Below are 20,121 nucleotides of genomic sequence, written 5' to 3' on the forward strand. Positions count from 1 at the left end.
CTGTTCCTGACTTTCTTTGGCTGCGCAATATTGCTTGCAGGCACATTTTCATTGTGTATGCCATGGCCGTGGAGACTCGTGTCTCTTACCTCCAGAATGCTGTACTAACAACTAACATAGCACTGACGTGGCCTTGCAGCAGTGGTGAATGTACATCAGTATATTCTTGATGTGTATTAATGATAGCTTCAAGGTAATGATCCAGATTGAATTTTCTGAAACAAATTGATGTCTGATTTTGCTGCTGCTTCCCATATTGGGGGGGAAAAAAGTATGCATCCTAATTCAGTTGCATTGCTGATCCTGCGCTACCCTGTGTCAGGTGATCAAAAGTATCTGGACACTTGGCTGAAAATGGCTTAAAAGTTCTTGGCGCCCTCCATCAGTAATGCTGGAGTTCAATATGGTGTTTGCCCACCCTTAGCCTTGATGACAGCTTCCACTCTTGCAGGAATATGTTCAATCAGGTGCTGGAAGGTTTCTTGGGAATGGCCACCTATTCTTCATGGAGTGCTGCATGAGGGGAGGTATCAGTGTTGATCGTGAGGCCTGGCACGAAGTCGGCATTCCAACACATCCCAAAGGTTTTCTATAGGATTCAGGTCAGGACTCTGTGCAGGCCAGTCCATTACAGGGATGCTATTGTCCTGTAACCACTCCACCACAGGCCGTGCATTATGAACAGGTGCTCGATTGTGTTGAAAGATGCAATCGCCATCCCCGAATTGCTCTTCCAATAGTGGGAAGCAAGAAGGTGCTTAAAACATTAATGTAGGCCTGTGCCGTGATAGCACCATGCAAAACAACAAGGGGACCCTCCATGGAAAACACGACCACACCATACCGCCACCATCTGTGAATTTTATTGTTGGCACTACACATGCTGGCAGATAACGTTCACCAGGCATTCACCATACCCACACCCTGCCATCAGATTGGCACATTGTGTACTGTGATTCGTCACTCCACACAACGTTTTTCCGCTGTTCATTCATCCAATGTTTACACTCCTTACACCAAGCGAGGCGTCGTTTGGCAATTATCTGCATGATGTGTGGCTTGTGAGTAGCTGCTTGACTACAAAATCCAAGTTTTCTTACCTCCTACCTAACTGTCATAGTACTTGCAGTGGATCCTGATGCAGTTTGGAATTCCTGTGTGATTATTAGGATAGATGTCCGCCTGTTACACATTAGAACATCCTTCAACTGTCGGTGATCTGTCAGTCAACAGACGAGGTCAGCCTATACGCTTTTGTGCTGTATGTGCCCCTTCGTGTTTCCACTTCACTATCACATAGGAAACAGTGGACCTAAGGATGTTTAGTAGTGTGGAAATCTCATGTACAAATGTATGACACAAGTGACAACCAATCACCTGACCAAGTTCGAAGTCCGTGAGTTCCGCAGAGCCAGTCTGCTCTCTCACGGTTTGTAAATGACTACTGGTCACTGATTGGGAGTACCTGCAAGTAGGTGGCAGCAAAATGCGCCTCGTAAGAAAAATGTATGTTTTTGGGGGTATCCAGATACTTTTGATCAAATAGTATATGTTCTGGGCTAAGTTTAGGAAATAACATCTGGCAGAGGTATGAAATCACACGATTTGAGCAATGCCAAACCCAACATGCATTGTATCATTCCATATGCAACTTGGGAATTTTCCATGGGGTTCAAAATTGTTGCATTTCCTTTTAGCGTGACATATGCAAATTTTTTATTTATCTTAACATTTGTTTAAAAAATGTTTCATCAGTTTACAGTAGATGTGGAGCACAGGGGATGGAGAATACTGTGAAAATTTATTGGGCATACGGTCTCAGAAAGACACTGCCTAATAGTGCTAGTTAGATGGCAGTTTTTAAGTTTTTAATCCAGTGAAACATTTACAGGTTAGTCAATTGATTTTCTGTATCTCGTAAATGTGTCTGCTGGGCTCTTTCTCTTCTTTTTATGTGAGAGGAGCTAAAAATCAGGTCAGCAAACGTGCAAAGACAGGTATCTACCCAAAAAATTGTACTCATAAGGGCAGTAGACAGAATTGAAAGTCACAGAATTCCATGGTTCTAGAACCAAAGACACCTTGTTATCATGCAAAGAGAAAGGGGAGGGGGGAGGGGAATGGCAAAATTGAGGAGAGGAAAAAAACCAACAGCTACAGAAAAAACAGAGGACAAAAATTTAAATAATGTTTGAACAGTATTTTTAGTCAGCAATTTGAACCCAGAATCAATGTAATGTCACATGGTTGCTATGGTATACTAGTTTCCCAGCAAGAATTATTTCATATTAAGGAAAGAGGAGCATTAATTATTTTATCAGTCTGCAATTGATTATTCAATTTATAATTTATGTTTTTCAGTAGTCTCTCAGACACATACTTCAAACTTTCACAGTAGCTCAAAGAATATGTTTGTAAAATGATACACATTAAATTTTGTTTTGAAGCTCCTAAAGACTGGTTGATGTGCCGAGACGGTAGTGGAGATGTGCCTCGGCGGCGGAGTTGGACTGCTCTGGAAGACCTCACCGGTGGAAGGGCAAAAAGAAAATCGGAAAGACAAAGGAGGCAAGAGATATACTTCTTAAATATGTTATTATGCTTCACAAATATTTTACATTTGCAGCAACTTTTTTAAGAGGTAATCAAGGCCTGGTGCTTGCGTGTGTGCGTGCATACTTCCCACTAGTTTCAGTGAGCATCAGCACTCTAGTCAGGAGTCACATTAAATTCTGTGAAAGGTATTTGTTCATTGTATCCTGTTTCATTATATTATAGTCTATCTAATAAAAAAGGTGAAGTTCAAAGGTCACGATGTAAACATATTTCAGACTTGGTGGAATTGTTAGAACACTCATAAATGAGGAAATATTGTCTTTACATTTCAGGGCCACAACCTAGAATTCCCCAGAAATGGAAGATTTAGTGCTAGAAGGGAAACATATGTGTAGTGGGCCAGTGGGAAACTTGTGTAATAGCTGTCTACAAATCATGGCCACCTATGGGTGTGGATTTGAATCTCACTGCTTGCAACATTGTTTTACTCTTAAGCAAGACAACATTGTCTTACTCTTAAGTAAGACAGTGAAATTGAAAGGGTTACCACCCATGCCGTTCAACTCCAATGACATGTCTGCAGGCTGTTAAGATCTTTTTTTTCCACATAAAATATATTACCCCTTTTACTAGGGATGGTAAAGATAATGAAATTCCCCCCTCGCATCATCATGCACTTGGTTTCATTCTATCTCCATTTCCCTCCTTTCATTTACATCTCCACTTCCTCCTACTGCATCTTTGCTGCTCCCCTCTGCCACTACCCCACTAATTCCTCCCCATAACCACTCCCCTTCCTCCCCATTTTATCCTGCTCCTCAACTTTTACGCCTCCCCTCCCCCTTTATTCTATCTTCCTCAAACTTTCTCTCTACCTCCCCCCCCCCAACCACTCCCTCATTCATCCCACCTCCTTCCTGCTCCTCTCTTCCCCCCCCACCTCTCTCTCGCATACTCCCCTCCTCTATCTTCCTCACACTCTTCTCCCTTCCTCCCCCCTCCTCCGCCATTTCCCCCCTCCTCCGCCATTCTCCCCCCTCCTCCGCCATTCTCCCCCCTCCCCCGCCATTCTCCCCCGTGATTTCCCGAAATCGCTCCAGGCAAATGCCTGGATGGTTCCTTTCAAAGGGCGCGGCCGACTTCCTTCCCCGTCCTTCCCTAATCCGATGAGACCGATGACCTCGCTGTCTGGTCTCCTTCCCCAAACCAACCAAACAACCATTCTCCCCCCTCCCCCGCCATTCAACCCCCCCTCCCCCGCCATTCAACCCCCCCTCCCCCGCCATTCAACCCCCCCTCCCCCGCCATTCAACCCCACCTCCCCCGCCATTCAACCCCCCTCCCCCGCCATTCAACCCCCCTCCCCCGCCATTCAACCCCCCTCCCCCGCCATTCAACCCCACTCCCCCGCCATTCAACCCCACTCCCCCACCATTCAACCCCCCTCCCCTGCCATTCACCACCCCTCCCCCACCATTCACACTCCCTCCTCCCATCTTTCCCCCCCTCCCCATCTTTCCCTCTCCCCATCTTTCCCCCTCCCCATCTTTCTCCCCCTCCTCATCTTTCTCCCCCTCCTCATCTTTCTCCCCCTCCCCATCTTTCTCCCCCTCCCCATCTTCCCCCTCCCCATCTTTCTCACCCCTCCCCCATCTTTCTCCCCCCTCCCCCTGTCTTTCTCCCTCGTCTTTCGCTCCCCTCCCCCGTCTTTCGCCCCCTCCCCCGTCTTTTGCCCCCTCCCCCGTCTTTCGCCCCCTCCCATGTATTTCGCCCCCTCGCCCATCTTTCGCCCCCCCCGTCGTTGGCCCCCCCCCTCCCCCTCCCCGTCTTTCGCCCCCTCCCCATCTTTCGCCCCCCTCCCCATATTTCGCCCCCCTCCCCATCTTTCGCCCCCCTCCCCGTCTTTCGCCCCCCTCCCCGTCTTTCGCCCCCTCCCCGTCTTTCGCCCCTCCCCGGTCTTTTCGCCCCCTCACCGTCTTTCGCCCCCCTCCCCCGTCTTTCGCCCCCCTCCCACCGTCTTTCGCCCCCCCTCCCCCGTCTTTCGCCCCCTCCCCCGTCTTCGCCCCCCCCCCGTCTTTCGCCCCCCCCTCCCCCCGTCTTCGCTCCCCTCCCCCGTCTTTCGCTCCCCCTCCCCCGTCTTTCGCTCCCCTCCCCCGTCTTTCGCTCCCCTCCCCCGTCTTTCGCTCCCCTCCCCCGTCTTTCGCTCCCCTCCCCCGTCTTTCGCTCCCCTCCCCCGTCTTTCGCTCCCCTCCCCCGTCTTTCGCTCCCCTCCCCCGTCTTTCGCTCCCCTCCCCCGTCTTTCGCTCCCCTCCCCCGTCTTTCGCTCCCCTCCCCCGTCTTCGCTCCCCTCCCCCGTCTTTCGCTCCCCTCCCCCGTCTTTCGCTCCCTCCCCCGTCTTTCGCTCCCTCCCCCGTCTTTCGCTACCCTCCCCCGTCTTTCGCTCCCCTCCCCCGTCTTTCGCTCCCCTCCCCGTCTTTCGCTCCCCTCCCCCCGTCTTTCGCTCCCCTCCCCCGTCTTTCGCTCGCCCTCCCGTCCCCCGTCTTTCGCTCCCCTCCCTCCGTCTTTCGCTCCCCTCCCCCGTCTTCGCTCCCCTCCCCCGTCTTTCTCAACCTCCCCGTCTTCTCCCCCCCCCGTCTTTCTCCCCTCCCCGTCTTTCTCCCCCTCCCCCGTCCTTTCTCCCCCTCCCCCCTTGCTTCTCCCCCTCCCCCCTGCTTCTCCCCCTCCCCGTCCTTGTCCCCCCTCCCCCGTCCTTGTCCCCCCCTCCCCCCGTCCTTGTCCCCCCTCCCCCGTCCTTGTCCCCCCTCCCCCCGTCCTTGTCCCCCCTCCCCCGTCCTTGTCCCCCCTCCCCCGTCTTGTCCCCCCTCCCCCGTCTCTGTCACCCCCACCCCCGTCTCTGTCACCCCCTCCCCCGTCTCTGTCTCCCCTCCCCCGTCTTTCTCCCCCCTCCCCGTCGTTTTCCCCCCTTCCCCCGTCTTTCTCTCCCCTCCTCTTTCCTCCCCGCTTCCCTCAGTCTTCCTCCTCGCTCCCCTCTGTCTTCGTCCCCACTCCCCCTCCCCTCTTCCCCTCGCCCTCTGCCCCCATACCCTCTGTCTCCCTCCCTCCCCATGTCCCTCCCTTGTCCTCCTCCCCCTTACCCTGTTCTTCTCCCCCTCCTCCTGTGCTCCCTTGTCCTCCTCCTTACCCTGTTCTTCTCCCCCTCCTCTTGTCCTCCATCCCCCTCCCCTGTCCACCATCCTCCTTCCCCCCACCCAGGCCCCCCCTCTCTCTTCCCCCTCTCATCTCTCCTCCCCCCCTCTCTCTCTTCCCCCCCTCTCATCTCTCTCTTCCCTCTCTCACTCTCTCTCTCTTCCCCCCTCACTCTCTCTCTCTTCCCTCTCTCACTACTCTCTCTCTTCCCTCTCTCACTCTCTCTCTCTCCCTCTCACTCTCTCTCTCTCTCTCTCTCTCTCTCTCTCTCTCTCTCTCTCTCCCCCCCTCCCCCCCTTCCTCTCTCTTCCCTTCCTCTCTCTTCCCCCTCACCCCTCACTCTCTCTTCCCCCTCACCCCTCTCTCTATTCCCCCTCCCCCCCTCTATCTCTCTCCCCCCTCTCTCTATTCCCCCTCTCCCCCCTCTATCTCTCTCCCCCCTCCCCCCCTCTCTTCTCCCTCACCCCCCTCTCTCTCTCCCATATCTGCCGCCTCTCTCTCTCTCTCTCTCTCTCTCTCTCTCTCTCTCTCTCTCTCTCTCTCTCTCCCTCCCTCCCCTCTCGCATCTCTCTCCCCTACCCTCTCGCCTCTCTCTCTCTCTCTCTCTCTCTCTCTCTCTCTCTCTCTCTCTCTCTCTCTCTCTCTCTCTCTCTCTCTCTCCCCCTCCCCTCTCGCCTCTCTCTCCCTCTCTCTCTCTCTCTCTCTCCCCCTCCCCTCTCGCCTCTCTCTCCCTCTCTCTCTCTCTCTCTCTCTCCTCTCTCTCTCTCTCTCTCCCTACCCTCTCGCCTGTCTCTCTCCCTCCCCTCTCCCCTCTCGCCTCTCTCTCCCCCTCCCCTCTCGCTTCTCCCTCCCCTCTCGCCTCTCTCTCCCCCTCCCCTCTCGCCTCTCTCTCTCTCTCTCTCTCCCTCCCTCTCGCCTCTCTCTCTCTCCCTCCCCTCTCGCCTCTCTCTCTCTCCCTCCCCTCTCGCCTCTCTCTCTCTCTCTCCCTCCCCTCTCGCCTCTCTCTCTCTCCTCCCTTCTGGCCTCTCTCTGCCCCCCCTCTCGCCTCTCTCTCTGCCCCCCTCTCGCCTCTCTCTCTGCCCCCCTCTCGCCTCTCTCTCTGCCCCCCTCTCGACTCTCTCTCTGCCCCCCTCTCGACTCTCTCTCTGCCCCCCTCTCGACTCTCTCTCTGCCCCCTCTCTCGACTCTCTCTCTGCCCCCCTCTCGACTCTCTCTCTGCCCCCCTCTCGACTCTCTCTCTGCCCCTCTCTCGACCTCTCTCTCTGCCCTCTCTCGACTCTCTCTCTGCCCCTCTCTCGACTCTCTCTCTGCCCCCCTCTCGACTCTCTCTCTGCCCCCCTCGCGCCTCTCTCTCTGCCCCCCTCGCGCCTCTCTCTCTGCCCCCCTCTCGCCTCTCTCTCTGCCCCCCTCTCGCCTCTCTCTCTGCCCCCCTCTCGCCTCTCTCTCTGCCCCCCTCTCGCCTCTCTCTCTGCCCCCCTCTCGCCCCTCTCTCTCTGCCTCCCTCTCCCCCCTCTCTGCCCACTCCCCGTCGTCACCACTCTCCCTTTATCCCCTCCCCCTTTTTCCCCTTCCCCTCTTTTCCTCTCCCCCCGTCCCCACTCCCCCTCTATTCCCACCTCCCCCTCATTCCCCCCTCTCCTGTCCCCTTCCCCCTCCCATTTCCCCTTTTCTTTCCCCCTCCCCTTTTTCCCTACCCCCTCTCTTCCCCTCCCTTCTCCTCCCCCTCCCTTCTCCTCTCCCCCTGTCTCTTCGTCCCTTCCCTCTCTCTTCCCCCTTCACCCTTTCCCCCATCCCCCCTCCCCCTCTCTCCCCATCCCCCGCCTCTCCCCGTCCTCCTCTCCACCGTCTCTCCCCCTCTCCACCGTCTCTCCCCATCTCTCTGCCCTCCCCCCTCCTCGTCCTCTCTCCCCCCTCCCCCCTCTCCCCTCTCTCCACCCCTCTCCCCTCTCTCCACCCCTCTCTCCGCACTCCCCCCCTCTCCCCCTCCTCATCCTCTCTCACCCCCTCTCTCTCCCCCTCCTCCTCCCTCTCCCCTCCTACTCCCCCTCCTCCTCCCCCTCCCCTCCTCCTCCCCTCCTCCCTCCCACCTCCTCCCTCCCACCTCCTCCTCCCCCTCCTCCTCCCTCTCCCCTCCTCATCTCTTTCACCCTCCTCCTCTCTCTCGCCCTCCTCCTCTCTCTCGCCCCTCCCTCCTCTCTCTCGCCCTCCTCCTCTCTCTCTCGCCCTCCTCCTCTCTCTCTCGCCCTCCTCCTCTCTCTCGCCCTCCTCCTCTCTCTCGCCCTCCTCCTCTCTCCCCCTCCCTCTCTTCCCCCTTTCCCCCTCCCCATCACCCTCCTCGTTCGTCTCACCTCCCCCTCTCTCTCCCTCTCCTTCCCCTCCACTTTTCCCCTCTCCCCCTCCAATTTTCCCCTCTCCCCCTCCTTCCCTTACCTACCCTCCTTCCCTCTGCCCCCACCTTCCCCTCTCCCCTCACACCTCCTTCCCCCTCTCCCCCTCCTCGTCTCTCCCCTCTCTCTTCCCCATTCCCCCACTCTCTGCCCCCCTCTCACACCCCTCCCTCCCCCTCCTCTCTCTCCCCCTCCTCCTCTCTTTCCCCCACTCTCTCTTTCCTCCTCCTCCTCTCTTTCCCCCTTCCCTCTTTCCCCCTCCTCTCTTTCCCCCTCCTCTCTTTCCCCCCTCCTCTCCTTTCCCCCTCTCCTTTCCCCCTCCACCTCCCCTTTCCCCCTCCTCTCCTTTCCCCTCTCCTTTCCCCCTCCACCTCCCCTTTCCCCCTCCACTTTTCCCCATTCCCCCTCTGTCCCTTCCCGTCTCTTCCCCTCTGCTCTCACCCCCTTTCTCCCCCTCCCCCCTCTCTACCACTCCCCCCTCTCTACCACTCCCCCCTCTCTACCCACTCCCCCCTCTCTACCACTCCCCCTCTCTACCACTCACCCCTCTCTACCACTCACCCCTCTCTACCACTCACTCCTCTCTACCACTCAACCCTCTCTACCACTCACCCCTCTCTCCCCCACACCCTCTCTCCTCTCTCTACCTCTCCCCCCATCCCCCCTCTCTCTTCCCATCCCCCCATCCCCCTCTCACCCCATCCCCCCTCTCTCCCCATCCCCCCTCTCTCTTCCCATCCTCCCTCTCACCCCATCCCCCCTCTCTCCCCATCCCCCCTCTCTCTTCCCATCCCCCCTCTCACCCCATCCCCCCTCTCCCTCTCCCCTCTCTCCCCCTCCCCCATCTCCCCCTCCCCCATCTCACCTCCCCCTCCCCCATCTCACCTCCCCCTCCCCCATCTCACCTCTCACACCCCTCCCCCATCTCCCCCTCCCCCATCTCACCTCTCACTCCCCTCCCCCATCTCCCCGTCCCCCATCTCACCTCTCACTCCCCTCCCCCATCTCACCTCTCATCCCCTCCCCCATCTCCCCCTCCTCCATCTCACCTCTCACTCCCCTCCCCTATCTCTCCCCTCCCCCCTCTCTCCCCTCCCCCCTCTCACCCCTCCTTCCCTTCTCTCCCCTCTGCCCCTTCTCCCCCTCTCCCCCTTCTTCCCCTCTCTCTACCCCCTGTCTCTTCCCTTCCCCATCACTCTCTTCGCCCTCCCCACCACTCTTTTCCCCTCTCCCCCACTCTTTTCCCTCTCCCCCACTCTTTTCCCTCTCCCCCACTCTTTTCCCTCTCCCCCACTCTTTTCCCTCTCCCCCACTCTTTTCCCTCTCCCCCACTCTTTTCCCTCTCCCCCACTCTTTTCCCTCTCCCCCACTCTTTTCCCTCTCCCCCACTCTTTTCCCTCTCCCCCACTCTTTTCCCTCTCCCCCACTCTTTTCCCTCTCCCCCACTCTTTTCCCTCTCCCCCACTCTTTTCCCTCTCCCCCACTCTTTTCCCTCTCCCCCACTCTTTTCCCTCTCCCCCACTCTTTTCCCTCTCCCCCACTCTTTTCCCTCTCCCCCACTCTTTTCCCTCTCCCCCACTCTTTTCCTTCTCCCCCACTCTTTTCCCTCTCCCCCACTCTTTTCCTTCTCCCCCACTCTTTTCCCTCTCCCCCACTCTTTTCCTTCTCCCCCACTCTTTTCCCTCTCCCCCACTCTTTTCCCTCTCCCCCACTCTTTTCCCTCTCCCCAACTCTTTTCCCTCTCCCCCACTCTTTTCCCTCTCCCCCACTCTTTTCCCTCTCCCCCACTCTTTTCCCTCCCCCCCACTCTTTTCCCTCCCCCCCACTCTTTTCCCTCCCCCCCACTCTTTTCCCTCTCCCCCACTCTTTTCCCTCTCCCCCACTCTCTTCCCTCTCCCCCACTCTTTTCCCTCTCCCCCACTCTTTTCCCTCTCCCCCACTCTCTTCCCTCTCCCCCACTCTCTTCCCTCTCCCCCACTCTCTTCCCCCTCACCCACTCCCTTCCCCCTCCCCACCACTCTCTTCCCTCTCCCCCACTCTCTTCCCCCTCTCCCACTCCCTTCCCCCTCTCCACCCCTCTCTTCCCTCTCCCCCACTCTTTTCGCTCTCCCCCACTCTCTTCCCCCTCCCCACCACTCTCTTCCCCCTCCCCACCACTCTCTTCCCCCTCCCCACCACTCTCTTCCCCCTCCCCACCACTCTCTTCCCCCTCCCCACCACTCTCTTCCCCCTCCCCACCACTCTCTTCCCCCTCCCCACCACTCTCTTCCCCCTCCCCACCACTCTCTTCCCCCTCCCCACCACTCTCTTCCCCCTCCCCACCACTCTCTTCCCCCTCCCCACCACTCTCTTCCCCCTCCCCACCACTCTCTTCCCCCTCCCCACCACTCTTCCCCCTCCCCACCACTCTCTTCCCCCTCCCCACCACTCTTTTTCCCCTCCCCACCACTCTTTTTCCCCTCCCCCACTCTCTTCTCCCTCCCCACCACTCTCTTCCCCCTCCCCCTTCTCTCTGCCAATCTCCCCCTTCTCTCTGCCTATCTCCCCCTTCTCTCTGCCCCTCTCCCCCCTTTCCCCCTCTTTCTGTCCGCCTCCCCCTTCCCCTCCCCCTCTCTCTGCCCGCCTCCCTCTTCCCCTACCCCTCTCTGCCCGCCTCCCTCTTCCCCTCCCCCTCTCTCTCTCTCTCTGCCCGCCTCCCTCTCCCCCCCCCCCTCTTCCCCTCCCCCCCTCTCTGCCCGCCTCCCTCTTCCCCTCCCCCCCTCTCTGCCCGCCTCCCTCTTCCCCTCCCCCTCTCTCTGCCCGCCTCCCTCTTCCCCTCCCCCTCTCTCTGCCCGCCTCCCTCTTCCCCTCCCCCTCTCTCTGCCCGCCTCCCTCTTCCCCTCCCCCTCTCTCTGCCCGCCTCCCTCTTCCCCTCCCCCTCTCTCTGCCCGCCTCCCTCTTCCCCTCCCCCTCTCTCTGCCCGCCTCCCCCTTCCCCTCCCCCTCTCTCTGCCCGCCTCCCCCTTCCCCTCCCCCTCTCTCTGCCCGCCTCCCCCTTCCCCTCCCCCTCTCTCTGCCCGCCTCCCTCTTCCCCTCCCCCTCTCTCTGCCCGCCTCCCCCTTCCCCTCCCCCTCTCTCTGCCCGCCTCCCTCTTCCCCTACCCCTCTCTCTGCCCGCCTCCCTCTTCCCCTCCCCCTCTCTCTCTCTCTGCCCGCCTCCCTCTTCCCCTCCCCCTCTCTCTGCCCGCATCTCTCTTCCCCTCCCCCTCTCTCTTCCCCTGCCCCCTCTTCCCCTCCCCCTCTCTCTTCCCCCGCCCCCCTGTTTCTTCCCTATACCCTGCACCCCACATCTCGCCCCTCCTATCCTGCCCCCCCCCCCCCCAAGCCTTGCATCTTCTCATGCCCAGCATCTTGTGACATTACTTGTTATAATTGAAGCTATCCATCTGCTAACGTTGTTATCCATATGTTTCCTAAATGACAGTTGATCCTGCAAGCAGCACTTCAATCAGATCACGTGTTCACTGTATTCATTTTGAATGGCATCAAGTGCAAACTCCGAAATTGTTGAAGTTTGTAGATGCCATCTCCAGTCACATGGCTGGCCTCACAGAGTTCTTACTTTTTACCCATGTTGTACACGCGTGTTCTTCACACAAACATTATGGGATTTGACATTACAGTGTATTCCATGCTGAACTACTCCATTGACCGAGGAAACAGGTGCACTATCACTGCAGTGTGACAGCTGGCTCTAATGTAAGGATAAGTATGATAACTGCAATTTATTGCTTGATTGAGCAATGCAGTAGCTTCTTGAAAATTGAGCCTTTAGTTTTGCTATTTTCCAATTTTTTCTAAGCTGTGTATTTTCTTCTGAAATGTTAGGTACTGGATTGTGTGTTAAGTTCATAAACATAATTTGAAAAACAGCTTGTAACACAGGACCACTTACGTTGATGTTGAGTGTTTTCCAGTTTTTATATAGGAACAGAAAAAATTAACAATGTAGATATGTTGAAGTGCTTATACTGTAGTACATTTTTTGTGTTGAATCAGACATGGAAATGTAGGTGCATGGAATCACATACAACTTTATTTGATCTGTTAAAAGAAGGCTCTTTGCCACAGTGACTGACAAATACGTTTCATACTGAGAGTTGCATTAATGTTTTCAGTATGAGCCTGAGTAGCTTGGACTCTGAGCCTGATGATCCATTCTTGGACCGTGTAGATGGTGCTGGAAGCACTGGTCTACTGCTGTCAGAGACAGCATCACTTGGAGGTGGTGGCACAGGGAGTGCTGGGTCAGGAGGTCGTCGGTCAGCAAGGGGCTCAGGTGGTGCATCTACACATTCACTCAATGAAGCTGACCTACAGGTAAGTTAATGGAGAGAACCAGCTGTCACTGTTCAGTGATGAAAATTTGAAATTAGCCTGAGAAAATGTGATAACTGTTAACAGCATCCTGTGGAAAACCTTTGCCTTATATTAGAGAATTTGGATGGCTGCTGTTTGTTACAATTAACCCTGTCCTGTTAAAAATGTCACATAGTAAATATTAAAAAGCAAGAAATTGGGTTATGTATGCAACTTTTAAAAAAAGTGCACACTATCTTTTTTCCAACACCTACAAGCAATAAAACAATTATCTAATATTTTCAGCAACTAATAAACTCAAATGTTATACTTATGCTAGAACAAATCTTTGTTCACAAATGTACATAGATCTCTTTTTTAGTGCAAAATGTTTGCTAATCTAAATCACTTGTACTGCTGTTCAAACTAAATTGGAGATAGTCTTGATAATTTCTACATTTTCATTTGTCATAACACATGCTCATTATGCACATTTTTTCATATATATTTACATGCAAGTTGTGTTTGAGACCATGAAAATGGAAGTTGGGGAAGTAGAAGCCCCAACTTTCTCTTTCAAAGGAAGTTCACTACACACTGCACTTTTGATATGACATGTAGAGTTCCTAAATCAAGGGCTCTACCTCTGCCTATAAAACAATGGAAGTCATTGCAGTGGCATACCTGCCAGTAATTCATCATGTGCTACAGCATTTAGAACCATTGGCACAGACAAATCCACCCACTGAAACACTCTTACCATTGAGCCAAAACTGTAGAAAAAGCTTTATAGGGCATTGCAGCCACATGGATGAGATCACAGACATGTAGTGCTATGGTCACATAGTGTTGCTCAGTGCAAGCATGCAACAAAGTTGAAATTATTCTGCTTGCTTATTCTAATGATGTCAACTTTGCATGAGAAAGAAATACAATTGGCTGTTGCCTGACCTCCACAATTTGACATGTTGAAATGTTGGTCACAGAATAATTTTAATTGGAGAATAGCTTACATTCACAGCTGACTGCCAGTGGTATAGTGTCAATGCATTGCACTATTGTGACCAGAAAACAAAATCTGTCAATATATTTTGATTGTGCCAAAATTCTTCCCCTAATGTGCAAGTAGTTATTTTCAGTTGTATATCTATGCTAAGTGCTTTGTTGATTCTATCTGCACATTGCCAAGTATCAGTCACACTGCTATGAAAGGCTGGCCGGTGTGGGTGAGCGGTTGTAGGCGCTACAGTCTGGAACCGCGCGGCCGTTATGGTCGCAGGTTCTAATCCTGTCTCGGGCATGGATGTGTGTGATGTCCTTAGGTTAGTTAGATTTAAGTAGTTCTAAGTTCTAGGGGACTGTGCTCAGAGCCATTTGAACCATTTTTGCTATGAAAGGTTTAAATTAATATTCTGCACATTTAGTAATTAACAAATTGTCCAGAAAAGAAAAATGATGTCAGGAAATAGCTTTAATCAGAGACTCAGTCATTTCATTTGTAGAAAAATGCTGCTCCTTCTCAACAGAAATAATCATTTGTTGAAAGCTTCAATACAGCCAATAGAAGAAACAAGACCACTGTTGGGAAAAAAAAAAAACCTGTTGAAGTTTTTGCAAAGACAAACATTCCAATCCAAAAGCTTTGGAGTCACCTCTTCTTTTGTGAAGTGAAAATATGAAGCAACAAGCATAACTAAATGAAGACCAAGCAGACCTCATGTACTTACAGACAGAGGCGTCAGAGTACTGCGGATGGTGGTTGCAAAAATGATGGTAGTGGTGGTGGTGGTAGAAAAAATAAAATAAGCACTTGAAATAAGTGGAAGGAATAACCCATTTGTTCCAAAGTGCTACCAGGAGTCAAGTTAGCACGATGACTATGCGTAGAGAGTTAAAAAGAATGGGATGCAGTGGTCAAGTAGCTCCTCAAAAGCCACACACTTCTGTAGTCATTGCTAGGCGACACTTACCTGGTGTAAACAGCGACACCACTGGACAATGGACAATTGCAAATTGGTGATCTGAAGATATGAATCATGCTAGACCTTGTGGCAAAACGATGGAAAGGTTTGTGTTTGACAAATGCCTCGAGAATGTTACTTGCCACCATCTGTAGAGCCAGCAGTGATGTACAGAGGAAGTGGTGTTACAGAATGGAGGTGTTTTACATGATTATGGTGGGTTCTCTTATTGTGCTTCTAAAAACTGTAAATGTGGAAGGATATAGACGTGTTTTACTGCATTGTGTACTGGGTACAGCAGAGGGACAGTTCAGAAATGATGATTGTATCATATTGACACTTCACCCTGTAACAAAGCAGCATCTCTGAGGCCATTGTTTGTGGAAAATAAAATTCCTGAAGTGGACTGCTCTTCCACAGTCCTGACGCGAACCCAATGAAACACTCTTGGGATGAGTTAGAATGTCAACTTTGCTCCAGACCCCAGTATCCAACATCACTACCATCTTTGATTTTGGCTGTTGATGAAGAATTGCCTACCATTCCCCCACATACATTGAGATGCCTCATTAAAAGTGTCCTGAGCAGTCTTCAAGCCTTCATAAAGGTGAAGAGTGGACACACCTCATATTAATGTCTGTTAATACATGTCCAGATACTTTTGATTAGATGGTGTAACTATGTAACCAACATATTTTTATATGCACCATCATGTGTTATACAGAGATCTCTCCTTCTCTATGTCCTCCTGGACATCTTGCAGAATGAGCATCTCAGGACTTCTGCTTTCAAATGATTCCTTGACGCCTGTGCCCAATTCATCATCATTAGTCTTCTGCTGATATTGAAGTCATATGCAACTTGATTATACCTTATGATTAGTTGTTTGGCATGGTAAGATTCAAGCTTCATCTTGCCATTTCAGTGGAGTTGGACACGTTCCTGAACTACACCCATGTAGTGGCCTCACAATTATTCATCAAGGAATGCTTCCAACTGAATAACGAAGTGTGCTGGAGCTCCACACTGTTGTAGCCACACAATCTTATTATTCCCATGTCTTTGAGCTGAGGTACTAATCAAGTTTGAAAAATCTCCAAATAAGTATTTCCATTCACATATACTTAAAAAACCTATGGTTGTTACAGGTATTGTGACAATGTCCCTTCCCATATTATAACTTGAGGCAGATCTTCCCAGCTCTTGCACATAATGGGAATTTCCTTCTGACCAGAAAGCCACATTCCTTCTGTGTGAACTATGATATATAAAACTTTCATCAGAAAATAACACTCTTTGAGTGGGGCATGTATTTGGAAACTGTGCCAACAAACCATGGCAATTTGCAGCCTGCTGTTTCATGTCATTATCAGAATTTACATTCACACACATAGGCCTAAGTCCTAATTTTTAAACCTCTTTCAATGTGGTCATATCTTGTTGATTGTGGTAGCTGAAGCTTAGATTCTCTTATTTGTATGAATTTCATTGGAGGATGCTCAGATGATTGAATGAAGGTGGCACATGATTCCTCTCATGTTAGTTGCATGATCCTTAGATCATTTGTATATTTCTTTTATCAAAAGAATGTGGAGTGAGCCAGTTTACAGCATATGTGTATGTGATTAGTGCTAACATGACAACATATTATTTCTAATCCTTCTCAGGCAGCTGTGCTTAAAAAAATTGTCTGCAGAATAAGAGCAGTTGTCCAGGAGAAATGATTTTGGATTAGATTTAAAACTTCCTTTGCATCCTTTGGACATTTTGCTTTATTGGCCAAATGAACAAAAATTTTTGTTAATGGGCATTGAACTCCTTTTTGAGCCAGTACGAGCTTTAATAATTAGTAATCAGTCACCAATGGCTCATTAAAGAGTTACTGCATTTCGTTTGGTTCTTGCCCCTGTTAGCTTTTTATTTGTATTTCACTGAAAATAGTCCACAATACCATAAATGTAGATAGTATGTCTTCTATTCATTTGCTCCTGGTACTTGCCGTTGCCAACAGCAATGCCCTCTATGACTTGTTGCCCTCAAGTTTGCATTCAGTACTGCTTGGTTCTATCTTGGGTTTTGTTTTCCATCTGAGTTAGTTGTACATTAACGGTGATACACAGGAGTACTGTGGATAGATTTACTGATGAAGCATTGGCTGATATGCAGCTCATGTTTGGGCTCACTGAAATGAAATTATTCATGTGGCTTTATTGGCTGAGAGCCCCCATCTGAGGTTGCCCTGCCATTAGTGGAAGTCTTTTTATTTGATGCCATTTTGCCATCTTGCGCATTGTTGATGATGAAATGATAATGTGCTCTTACTATTGGACAAATTTATTGATGAAGCTTTGGCTAATACACACCTCATACATGGGTTCACTGAATGCAATGTAAGAGCAGCCCACCAACACTAACTTGAACTGTCCCCACAGCAACACCAACCACATTAGCTATAGAGAGTCAAATCCTGTGTTTTGTGTGTTGCACGTTTTGGCGATTACATATAGCAGGCTTTTTCACTGGTGTGAGGGTATTTTTCCAGAAACAAAGATAACTAGGGTGACAGACTGAATCAATCCTTACATTATTACTCTGTAACAGCCACTGGAAAGCATGGGTCCCATATAGAAAATACTCAGAAGGTGTGTGTGAATGACCTCATAAAGTTGATTGGTGGAGTTCTGGTTCACCCTGGATAAGGAATAGGAGTGGATCAAAAATTGAACCTTGTGAGACTCCCCTTGTGATTGATACCCCGACACTGAAATGTTCTTTCCTTTCAACATTGTTTGAATTATTCAGCACAACTTTTTGCATTCTGTTTAAGCATGATACAATCCAGTTTAGTGTAAAACCATAAATTTTAAGCTTTCCTAAAAGACTATCATGACTTGCTGCACAGTCAAATATTTTGGGAAGATCACAAAATTACCATCTGCCAAAATTTTATTATATAAGGCTAGTAATATTTGGTGATTGAATGTGTAAACAGCAGTCTGTCAAGCAACCTTTGTGGAATCCAGACAGTGATGTGCTAAGTTGTTTCTACTTAAATGTGAGGCTACTTTTGAGTACATCAATTTTTCAAATATTTTGGAAAAGAAGTAGGTACGGAAAATGGACGATAATTATTTAAGTTTTTCTTGTCACCTTTCTTGTAAAGAGATTTAACAACCGCATATTTTAATCTGTCTGGAAAAATGCCCTGTGCCAGCATTTCATTACATTTAACAATAAGGACATTAATTATTTAGTTAGAACAACGTTTCAGAATTATGTTTGAAATTCCATCAACACCATATGAGCTTTTGTCTTTTAGAATTTTTATAATTCTGGTAATTTCCATGAAGGATGTTGGTGTTACTCTTAGTTGTGTAAAGTTTTATGAAATTACATTTTTAATGAAATAGAAATAATGTTGTGATCTGAATGATATTTCTGCCCTGTGCTATACTGAACACTGACTTAAAAAAGATATATTAGAGCTGACATACCTCCCTCAGTTTAAACTTCCAAGCATGTTTTGTACGAAGATATCGAGTTGTGGGGTACCTGTGTGTATGATAAAGAAAATATTGAATTCAACAGTGTAATTAAATATCACAATCTGTCCTGTGAAAGAGATATAGAATCCTCTGTAGCCAAATCACCAAAGCAGACTAAATTATTATTTGCATATGCAAATCACCAGACAGAGATGAGAATGTGTTTTACAATTACATGGAGGAACGTTTGGAAGGAATTCACTCCCCCTAGAAAAATATAATTATATGTGGTGACTTCAATACTGATTTCTCAAAAACAAATAAGCTCAACTGTAACTGAACCAACCTGAAAAACAGCAATTTCTGTGTCTATCATTGACCAGGTTTTGATAAATACATGCAAATATGCCCATATCACACAAGTTATAAACATGTGTTTTAGTGATCACTATGCTAACATTCTTTCAACGAATGTTGCAAGAAACTCAAAACTGCATGGAATAAGATGCACTGTTAGTAATTTCAGTGCAAAAAACCTTTTCTCTCTCTCTCTCTCTCTCTCTCTCTCTCTCTCTCTCTCTCTCTCTCTCCTGAAGGGTGAAAATTGGAATGATGTATACAACTGCTATTATACCAATAAAAATGTATGTTTATGGTCATATTTAAGCAGCTTTTTGAAACAGATTTTGCTATTATACCAATAAAAATGTATGTTTATGGTCATATTTAAGCAGCTTTTTGAAACAGATTTTCCCAAGAAAGCAACTCCATTTAAGACAAAAAACAGACAAGTGTATTACAAAAGGGAAGACGTGTAGTATCAGAATAAGAGGAGATTGTGTAATTACTCCAAGCAAAACACTAGTCCTGATTTTATTACCTACTTCAAAAGGATTAATACCAATACAGATTATTTAAAAAATAAAATAACTAGAAAATGACAAACTAAAGTAACCTGTTGAAATATTGTATCCCGGCTGAGACACAAAGTTGAAATATGCTCACTTCTTTTTATTTACTCAAATTTGGCATATTTAGTGACAGTACCTTTTCCGTCAGATGTATACAAGGCGATATTAGTCTTGGCTTCAGTAGTCTAATGAAGTATGATTCCACAATGCATCTTTGTCGGCTGCAGAAATGACCTGGTTCAACGTGTTTGCCTCATTTTCGGTGCTTCAAATACCATTTCTTCGAATGTAGTTTCTTCTTATAGTTTGTATAAAAAAAATAGTAACATAATTCAAAATTATTTATGACGGCGATCTTCACATTGTTCTTGTGTCAACACACACCTAGAGTTAACTGCCGACTGAGTACAGTCAAAGATGACTCCAGCGTCGAAGACATTTTACACAACACACAAGCTTCCACTTGTAATCAGTCTCTTTGCTATTCTTCGATACATTTACTAATAGTAATCAATATGCTTTAATTCTCAAAAATATAAGTAAATTAACATATAATAAGGCAAATTATAATAAGAATTCTGACAAAAAATATAAGAAAACATTTACAATTTAGTATCGACAAATCTGGTAAAAATATACCACATCTCCCAGATCCATTACAACTGATCCCCAGGGCTTTTGTTGTTATGAACATAAACAACAAAATCCCGACCACTCTCAGTAATGGATCTGTATTACACAATTAGTACATTAATGATGCAGTCTGATAACCTCTTCCAAATTTGGACTCTTTGAATCTGTGGACTTGTTACTGGCTGTTGTTGCAATGATACTTCCCCATCAATCCCATACACAAAAAATTCAAGTAAAGAAATTATTTAACATGACAAATATACATGGCATAAAACATACATGAGAAATATTCTAACATACAGCATACAGATTGAAAATAATAGTAAGATAAAACTTCTTTGCTAGAATAAGATTAAAATTTTTTTTATTAATGTTAATTTCATTATGCTTACATATTGTACAGTAAAAATTATACTGGACATATATAGTGTAGTGGTTTTTTTTATATATATATATATATATATATATATATATATATATATATATATTTTAACTTCTGATTTTTTTATTATTTTTTGTATTTTTTTGCTTATGATTTTCTTTTTAAAAGGTTTTTAATTTATTTACTCATGTTTTTTATTTTTTTATTTTTTTATTTTTTTACTTATGATTTTTTTAAGTACAGCTAAAGATATATCAGTATTATCTAAATTTTTTTGCAATTAT

General features: G+C 48.8%; 1 protein-coding gene across 1 annotated transcript in view; it reads left to right on the forward strand.

The window, feature by feature from the left end:
- LOC126262284 (rho guanine nucleotide exchange factor 18) overlaps positions 1-20,121 on the forward strand; it is a 628,397-nt gene that overhangs the window by 335,321 nt on the left and 272,955 nt on the right. The window contains exons 6-7 of the mRNA XM_049958802.1: positions 2,448-2,568; positions 12,285-12,486. Coding sequence (XP_049814759.1) covers positions 2,448-2,568; positions 12,285-12,486 — 323 coding nt within the window. The remainder of the gene's footprint in view (positions 1-2,447; positions 2,569-12,284; positions 12,487-20,121) is intronic.

The sequence above is a fragment of the Schistocerca nitens genome, chromosome 6 (genome assembly GCF_023898315.1).
Source record: "Schistocerca nitens isolate TAMUIC-IGC-003100 chromosome 6, iqSchNite1.1, whole genome shotgun sequence".
Taxonomy (NCBI): Eukaryota; Metazoa; Arthropoda; class Insecta; order Orthoptera; family Acrididae; genus Schistocerca; species Schistocerca nitens.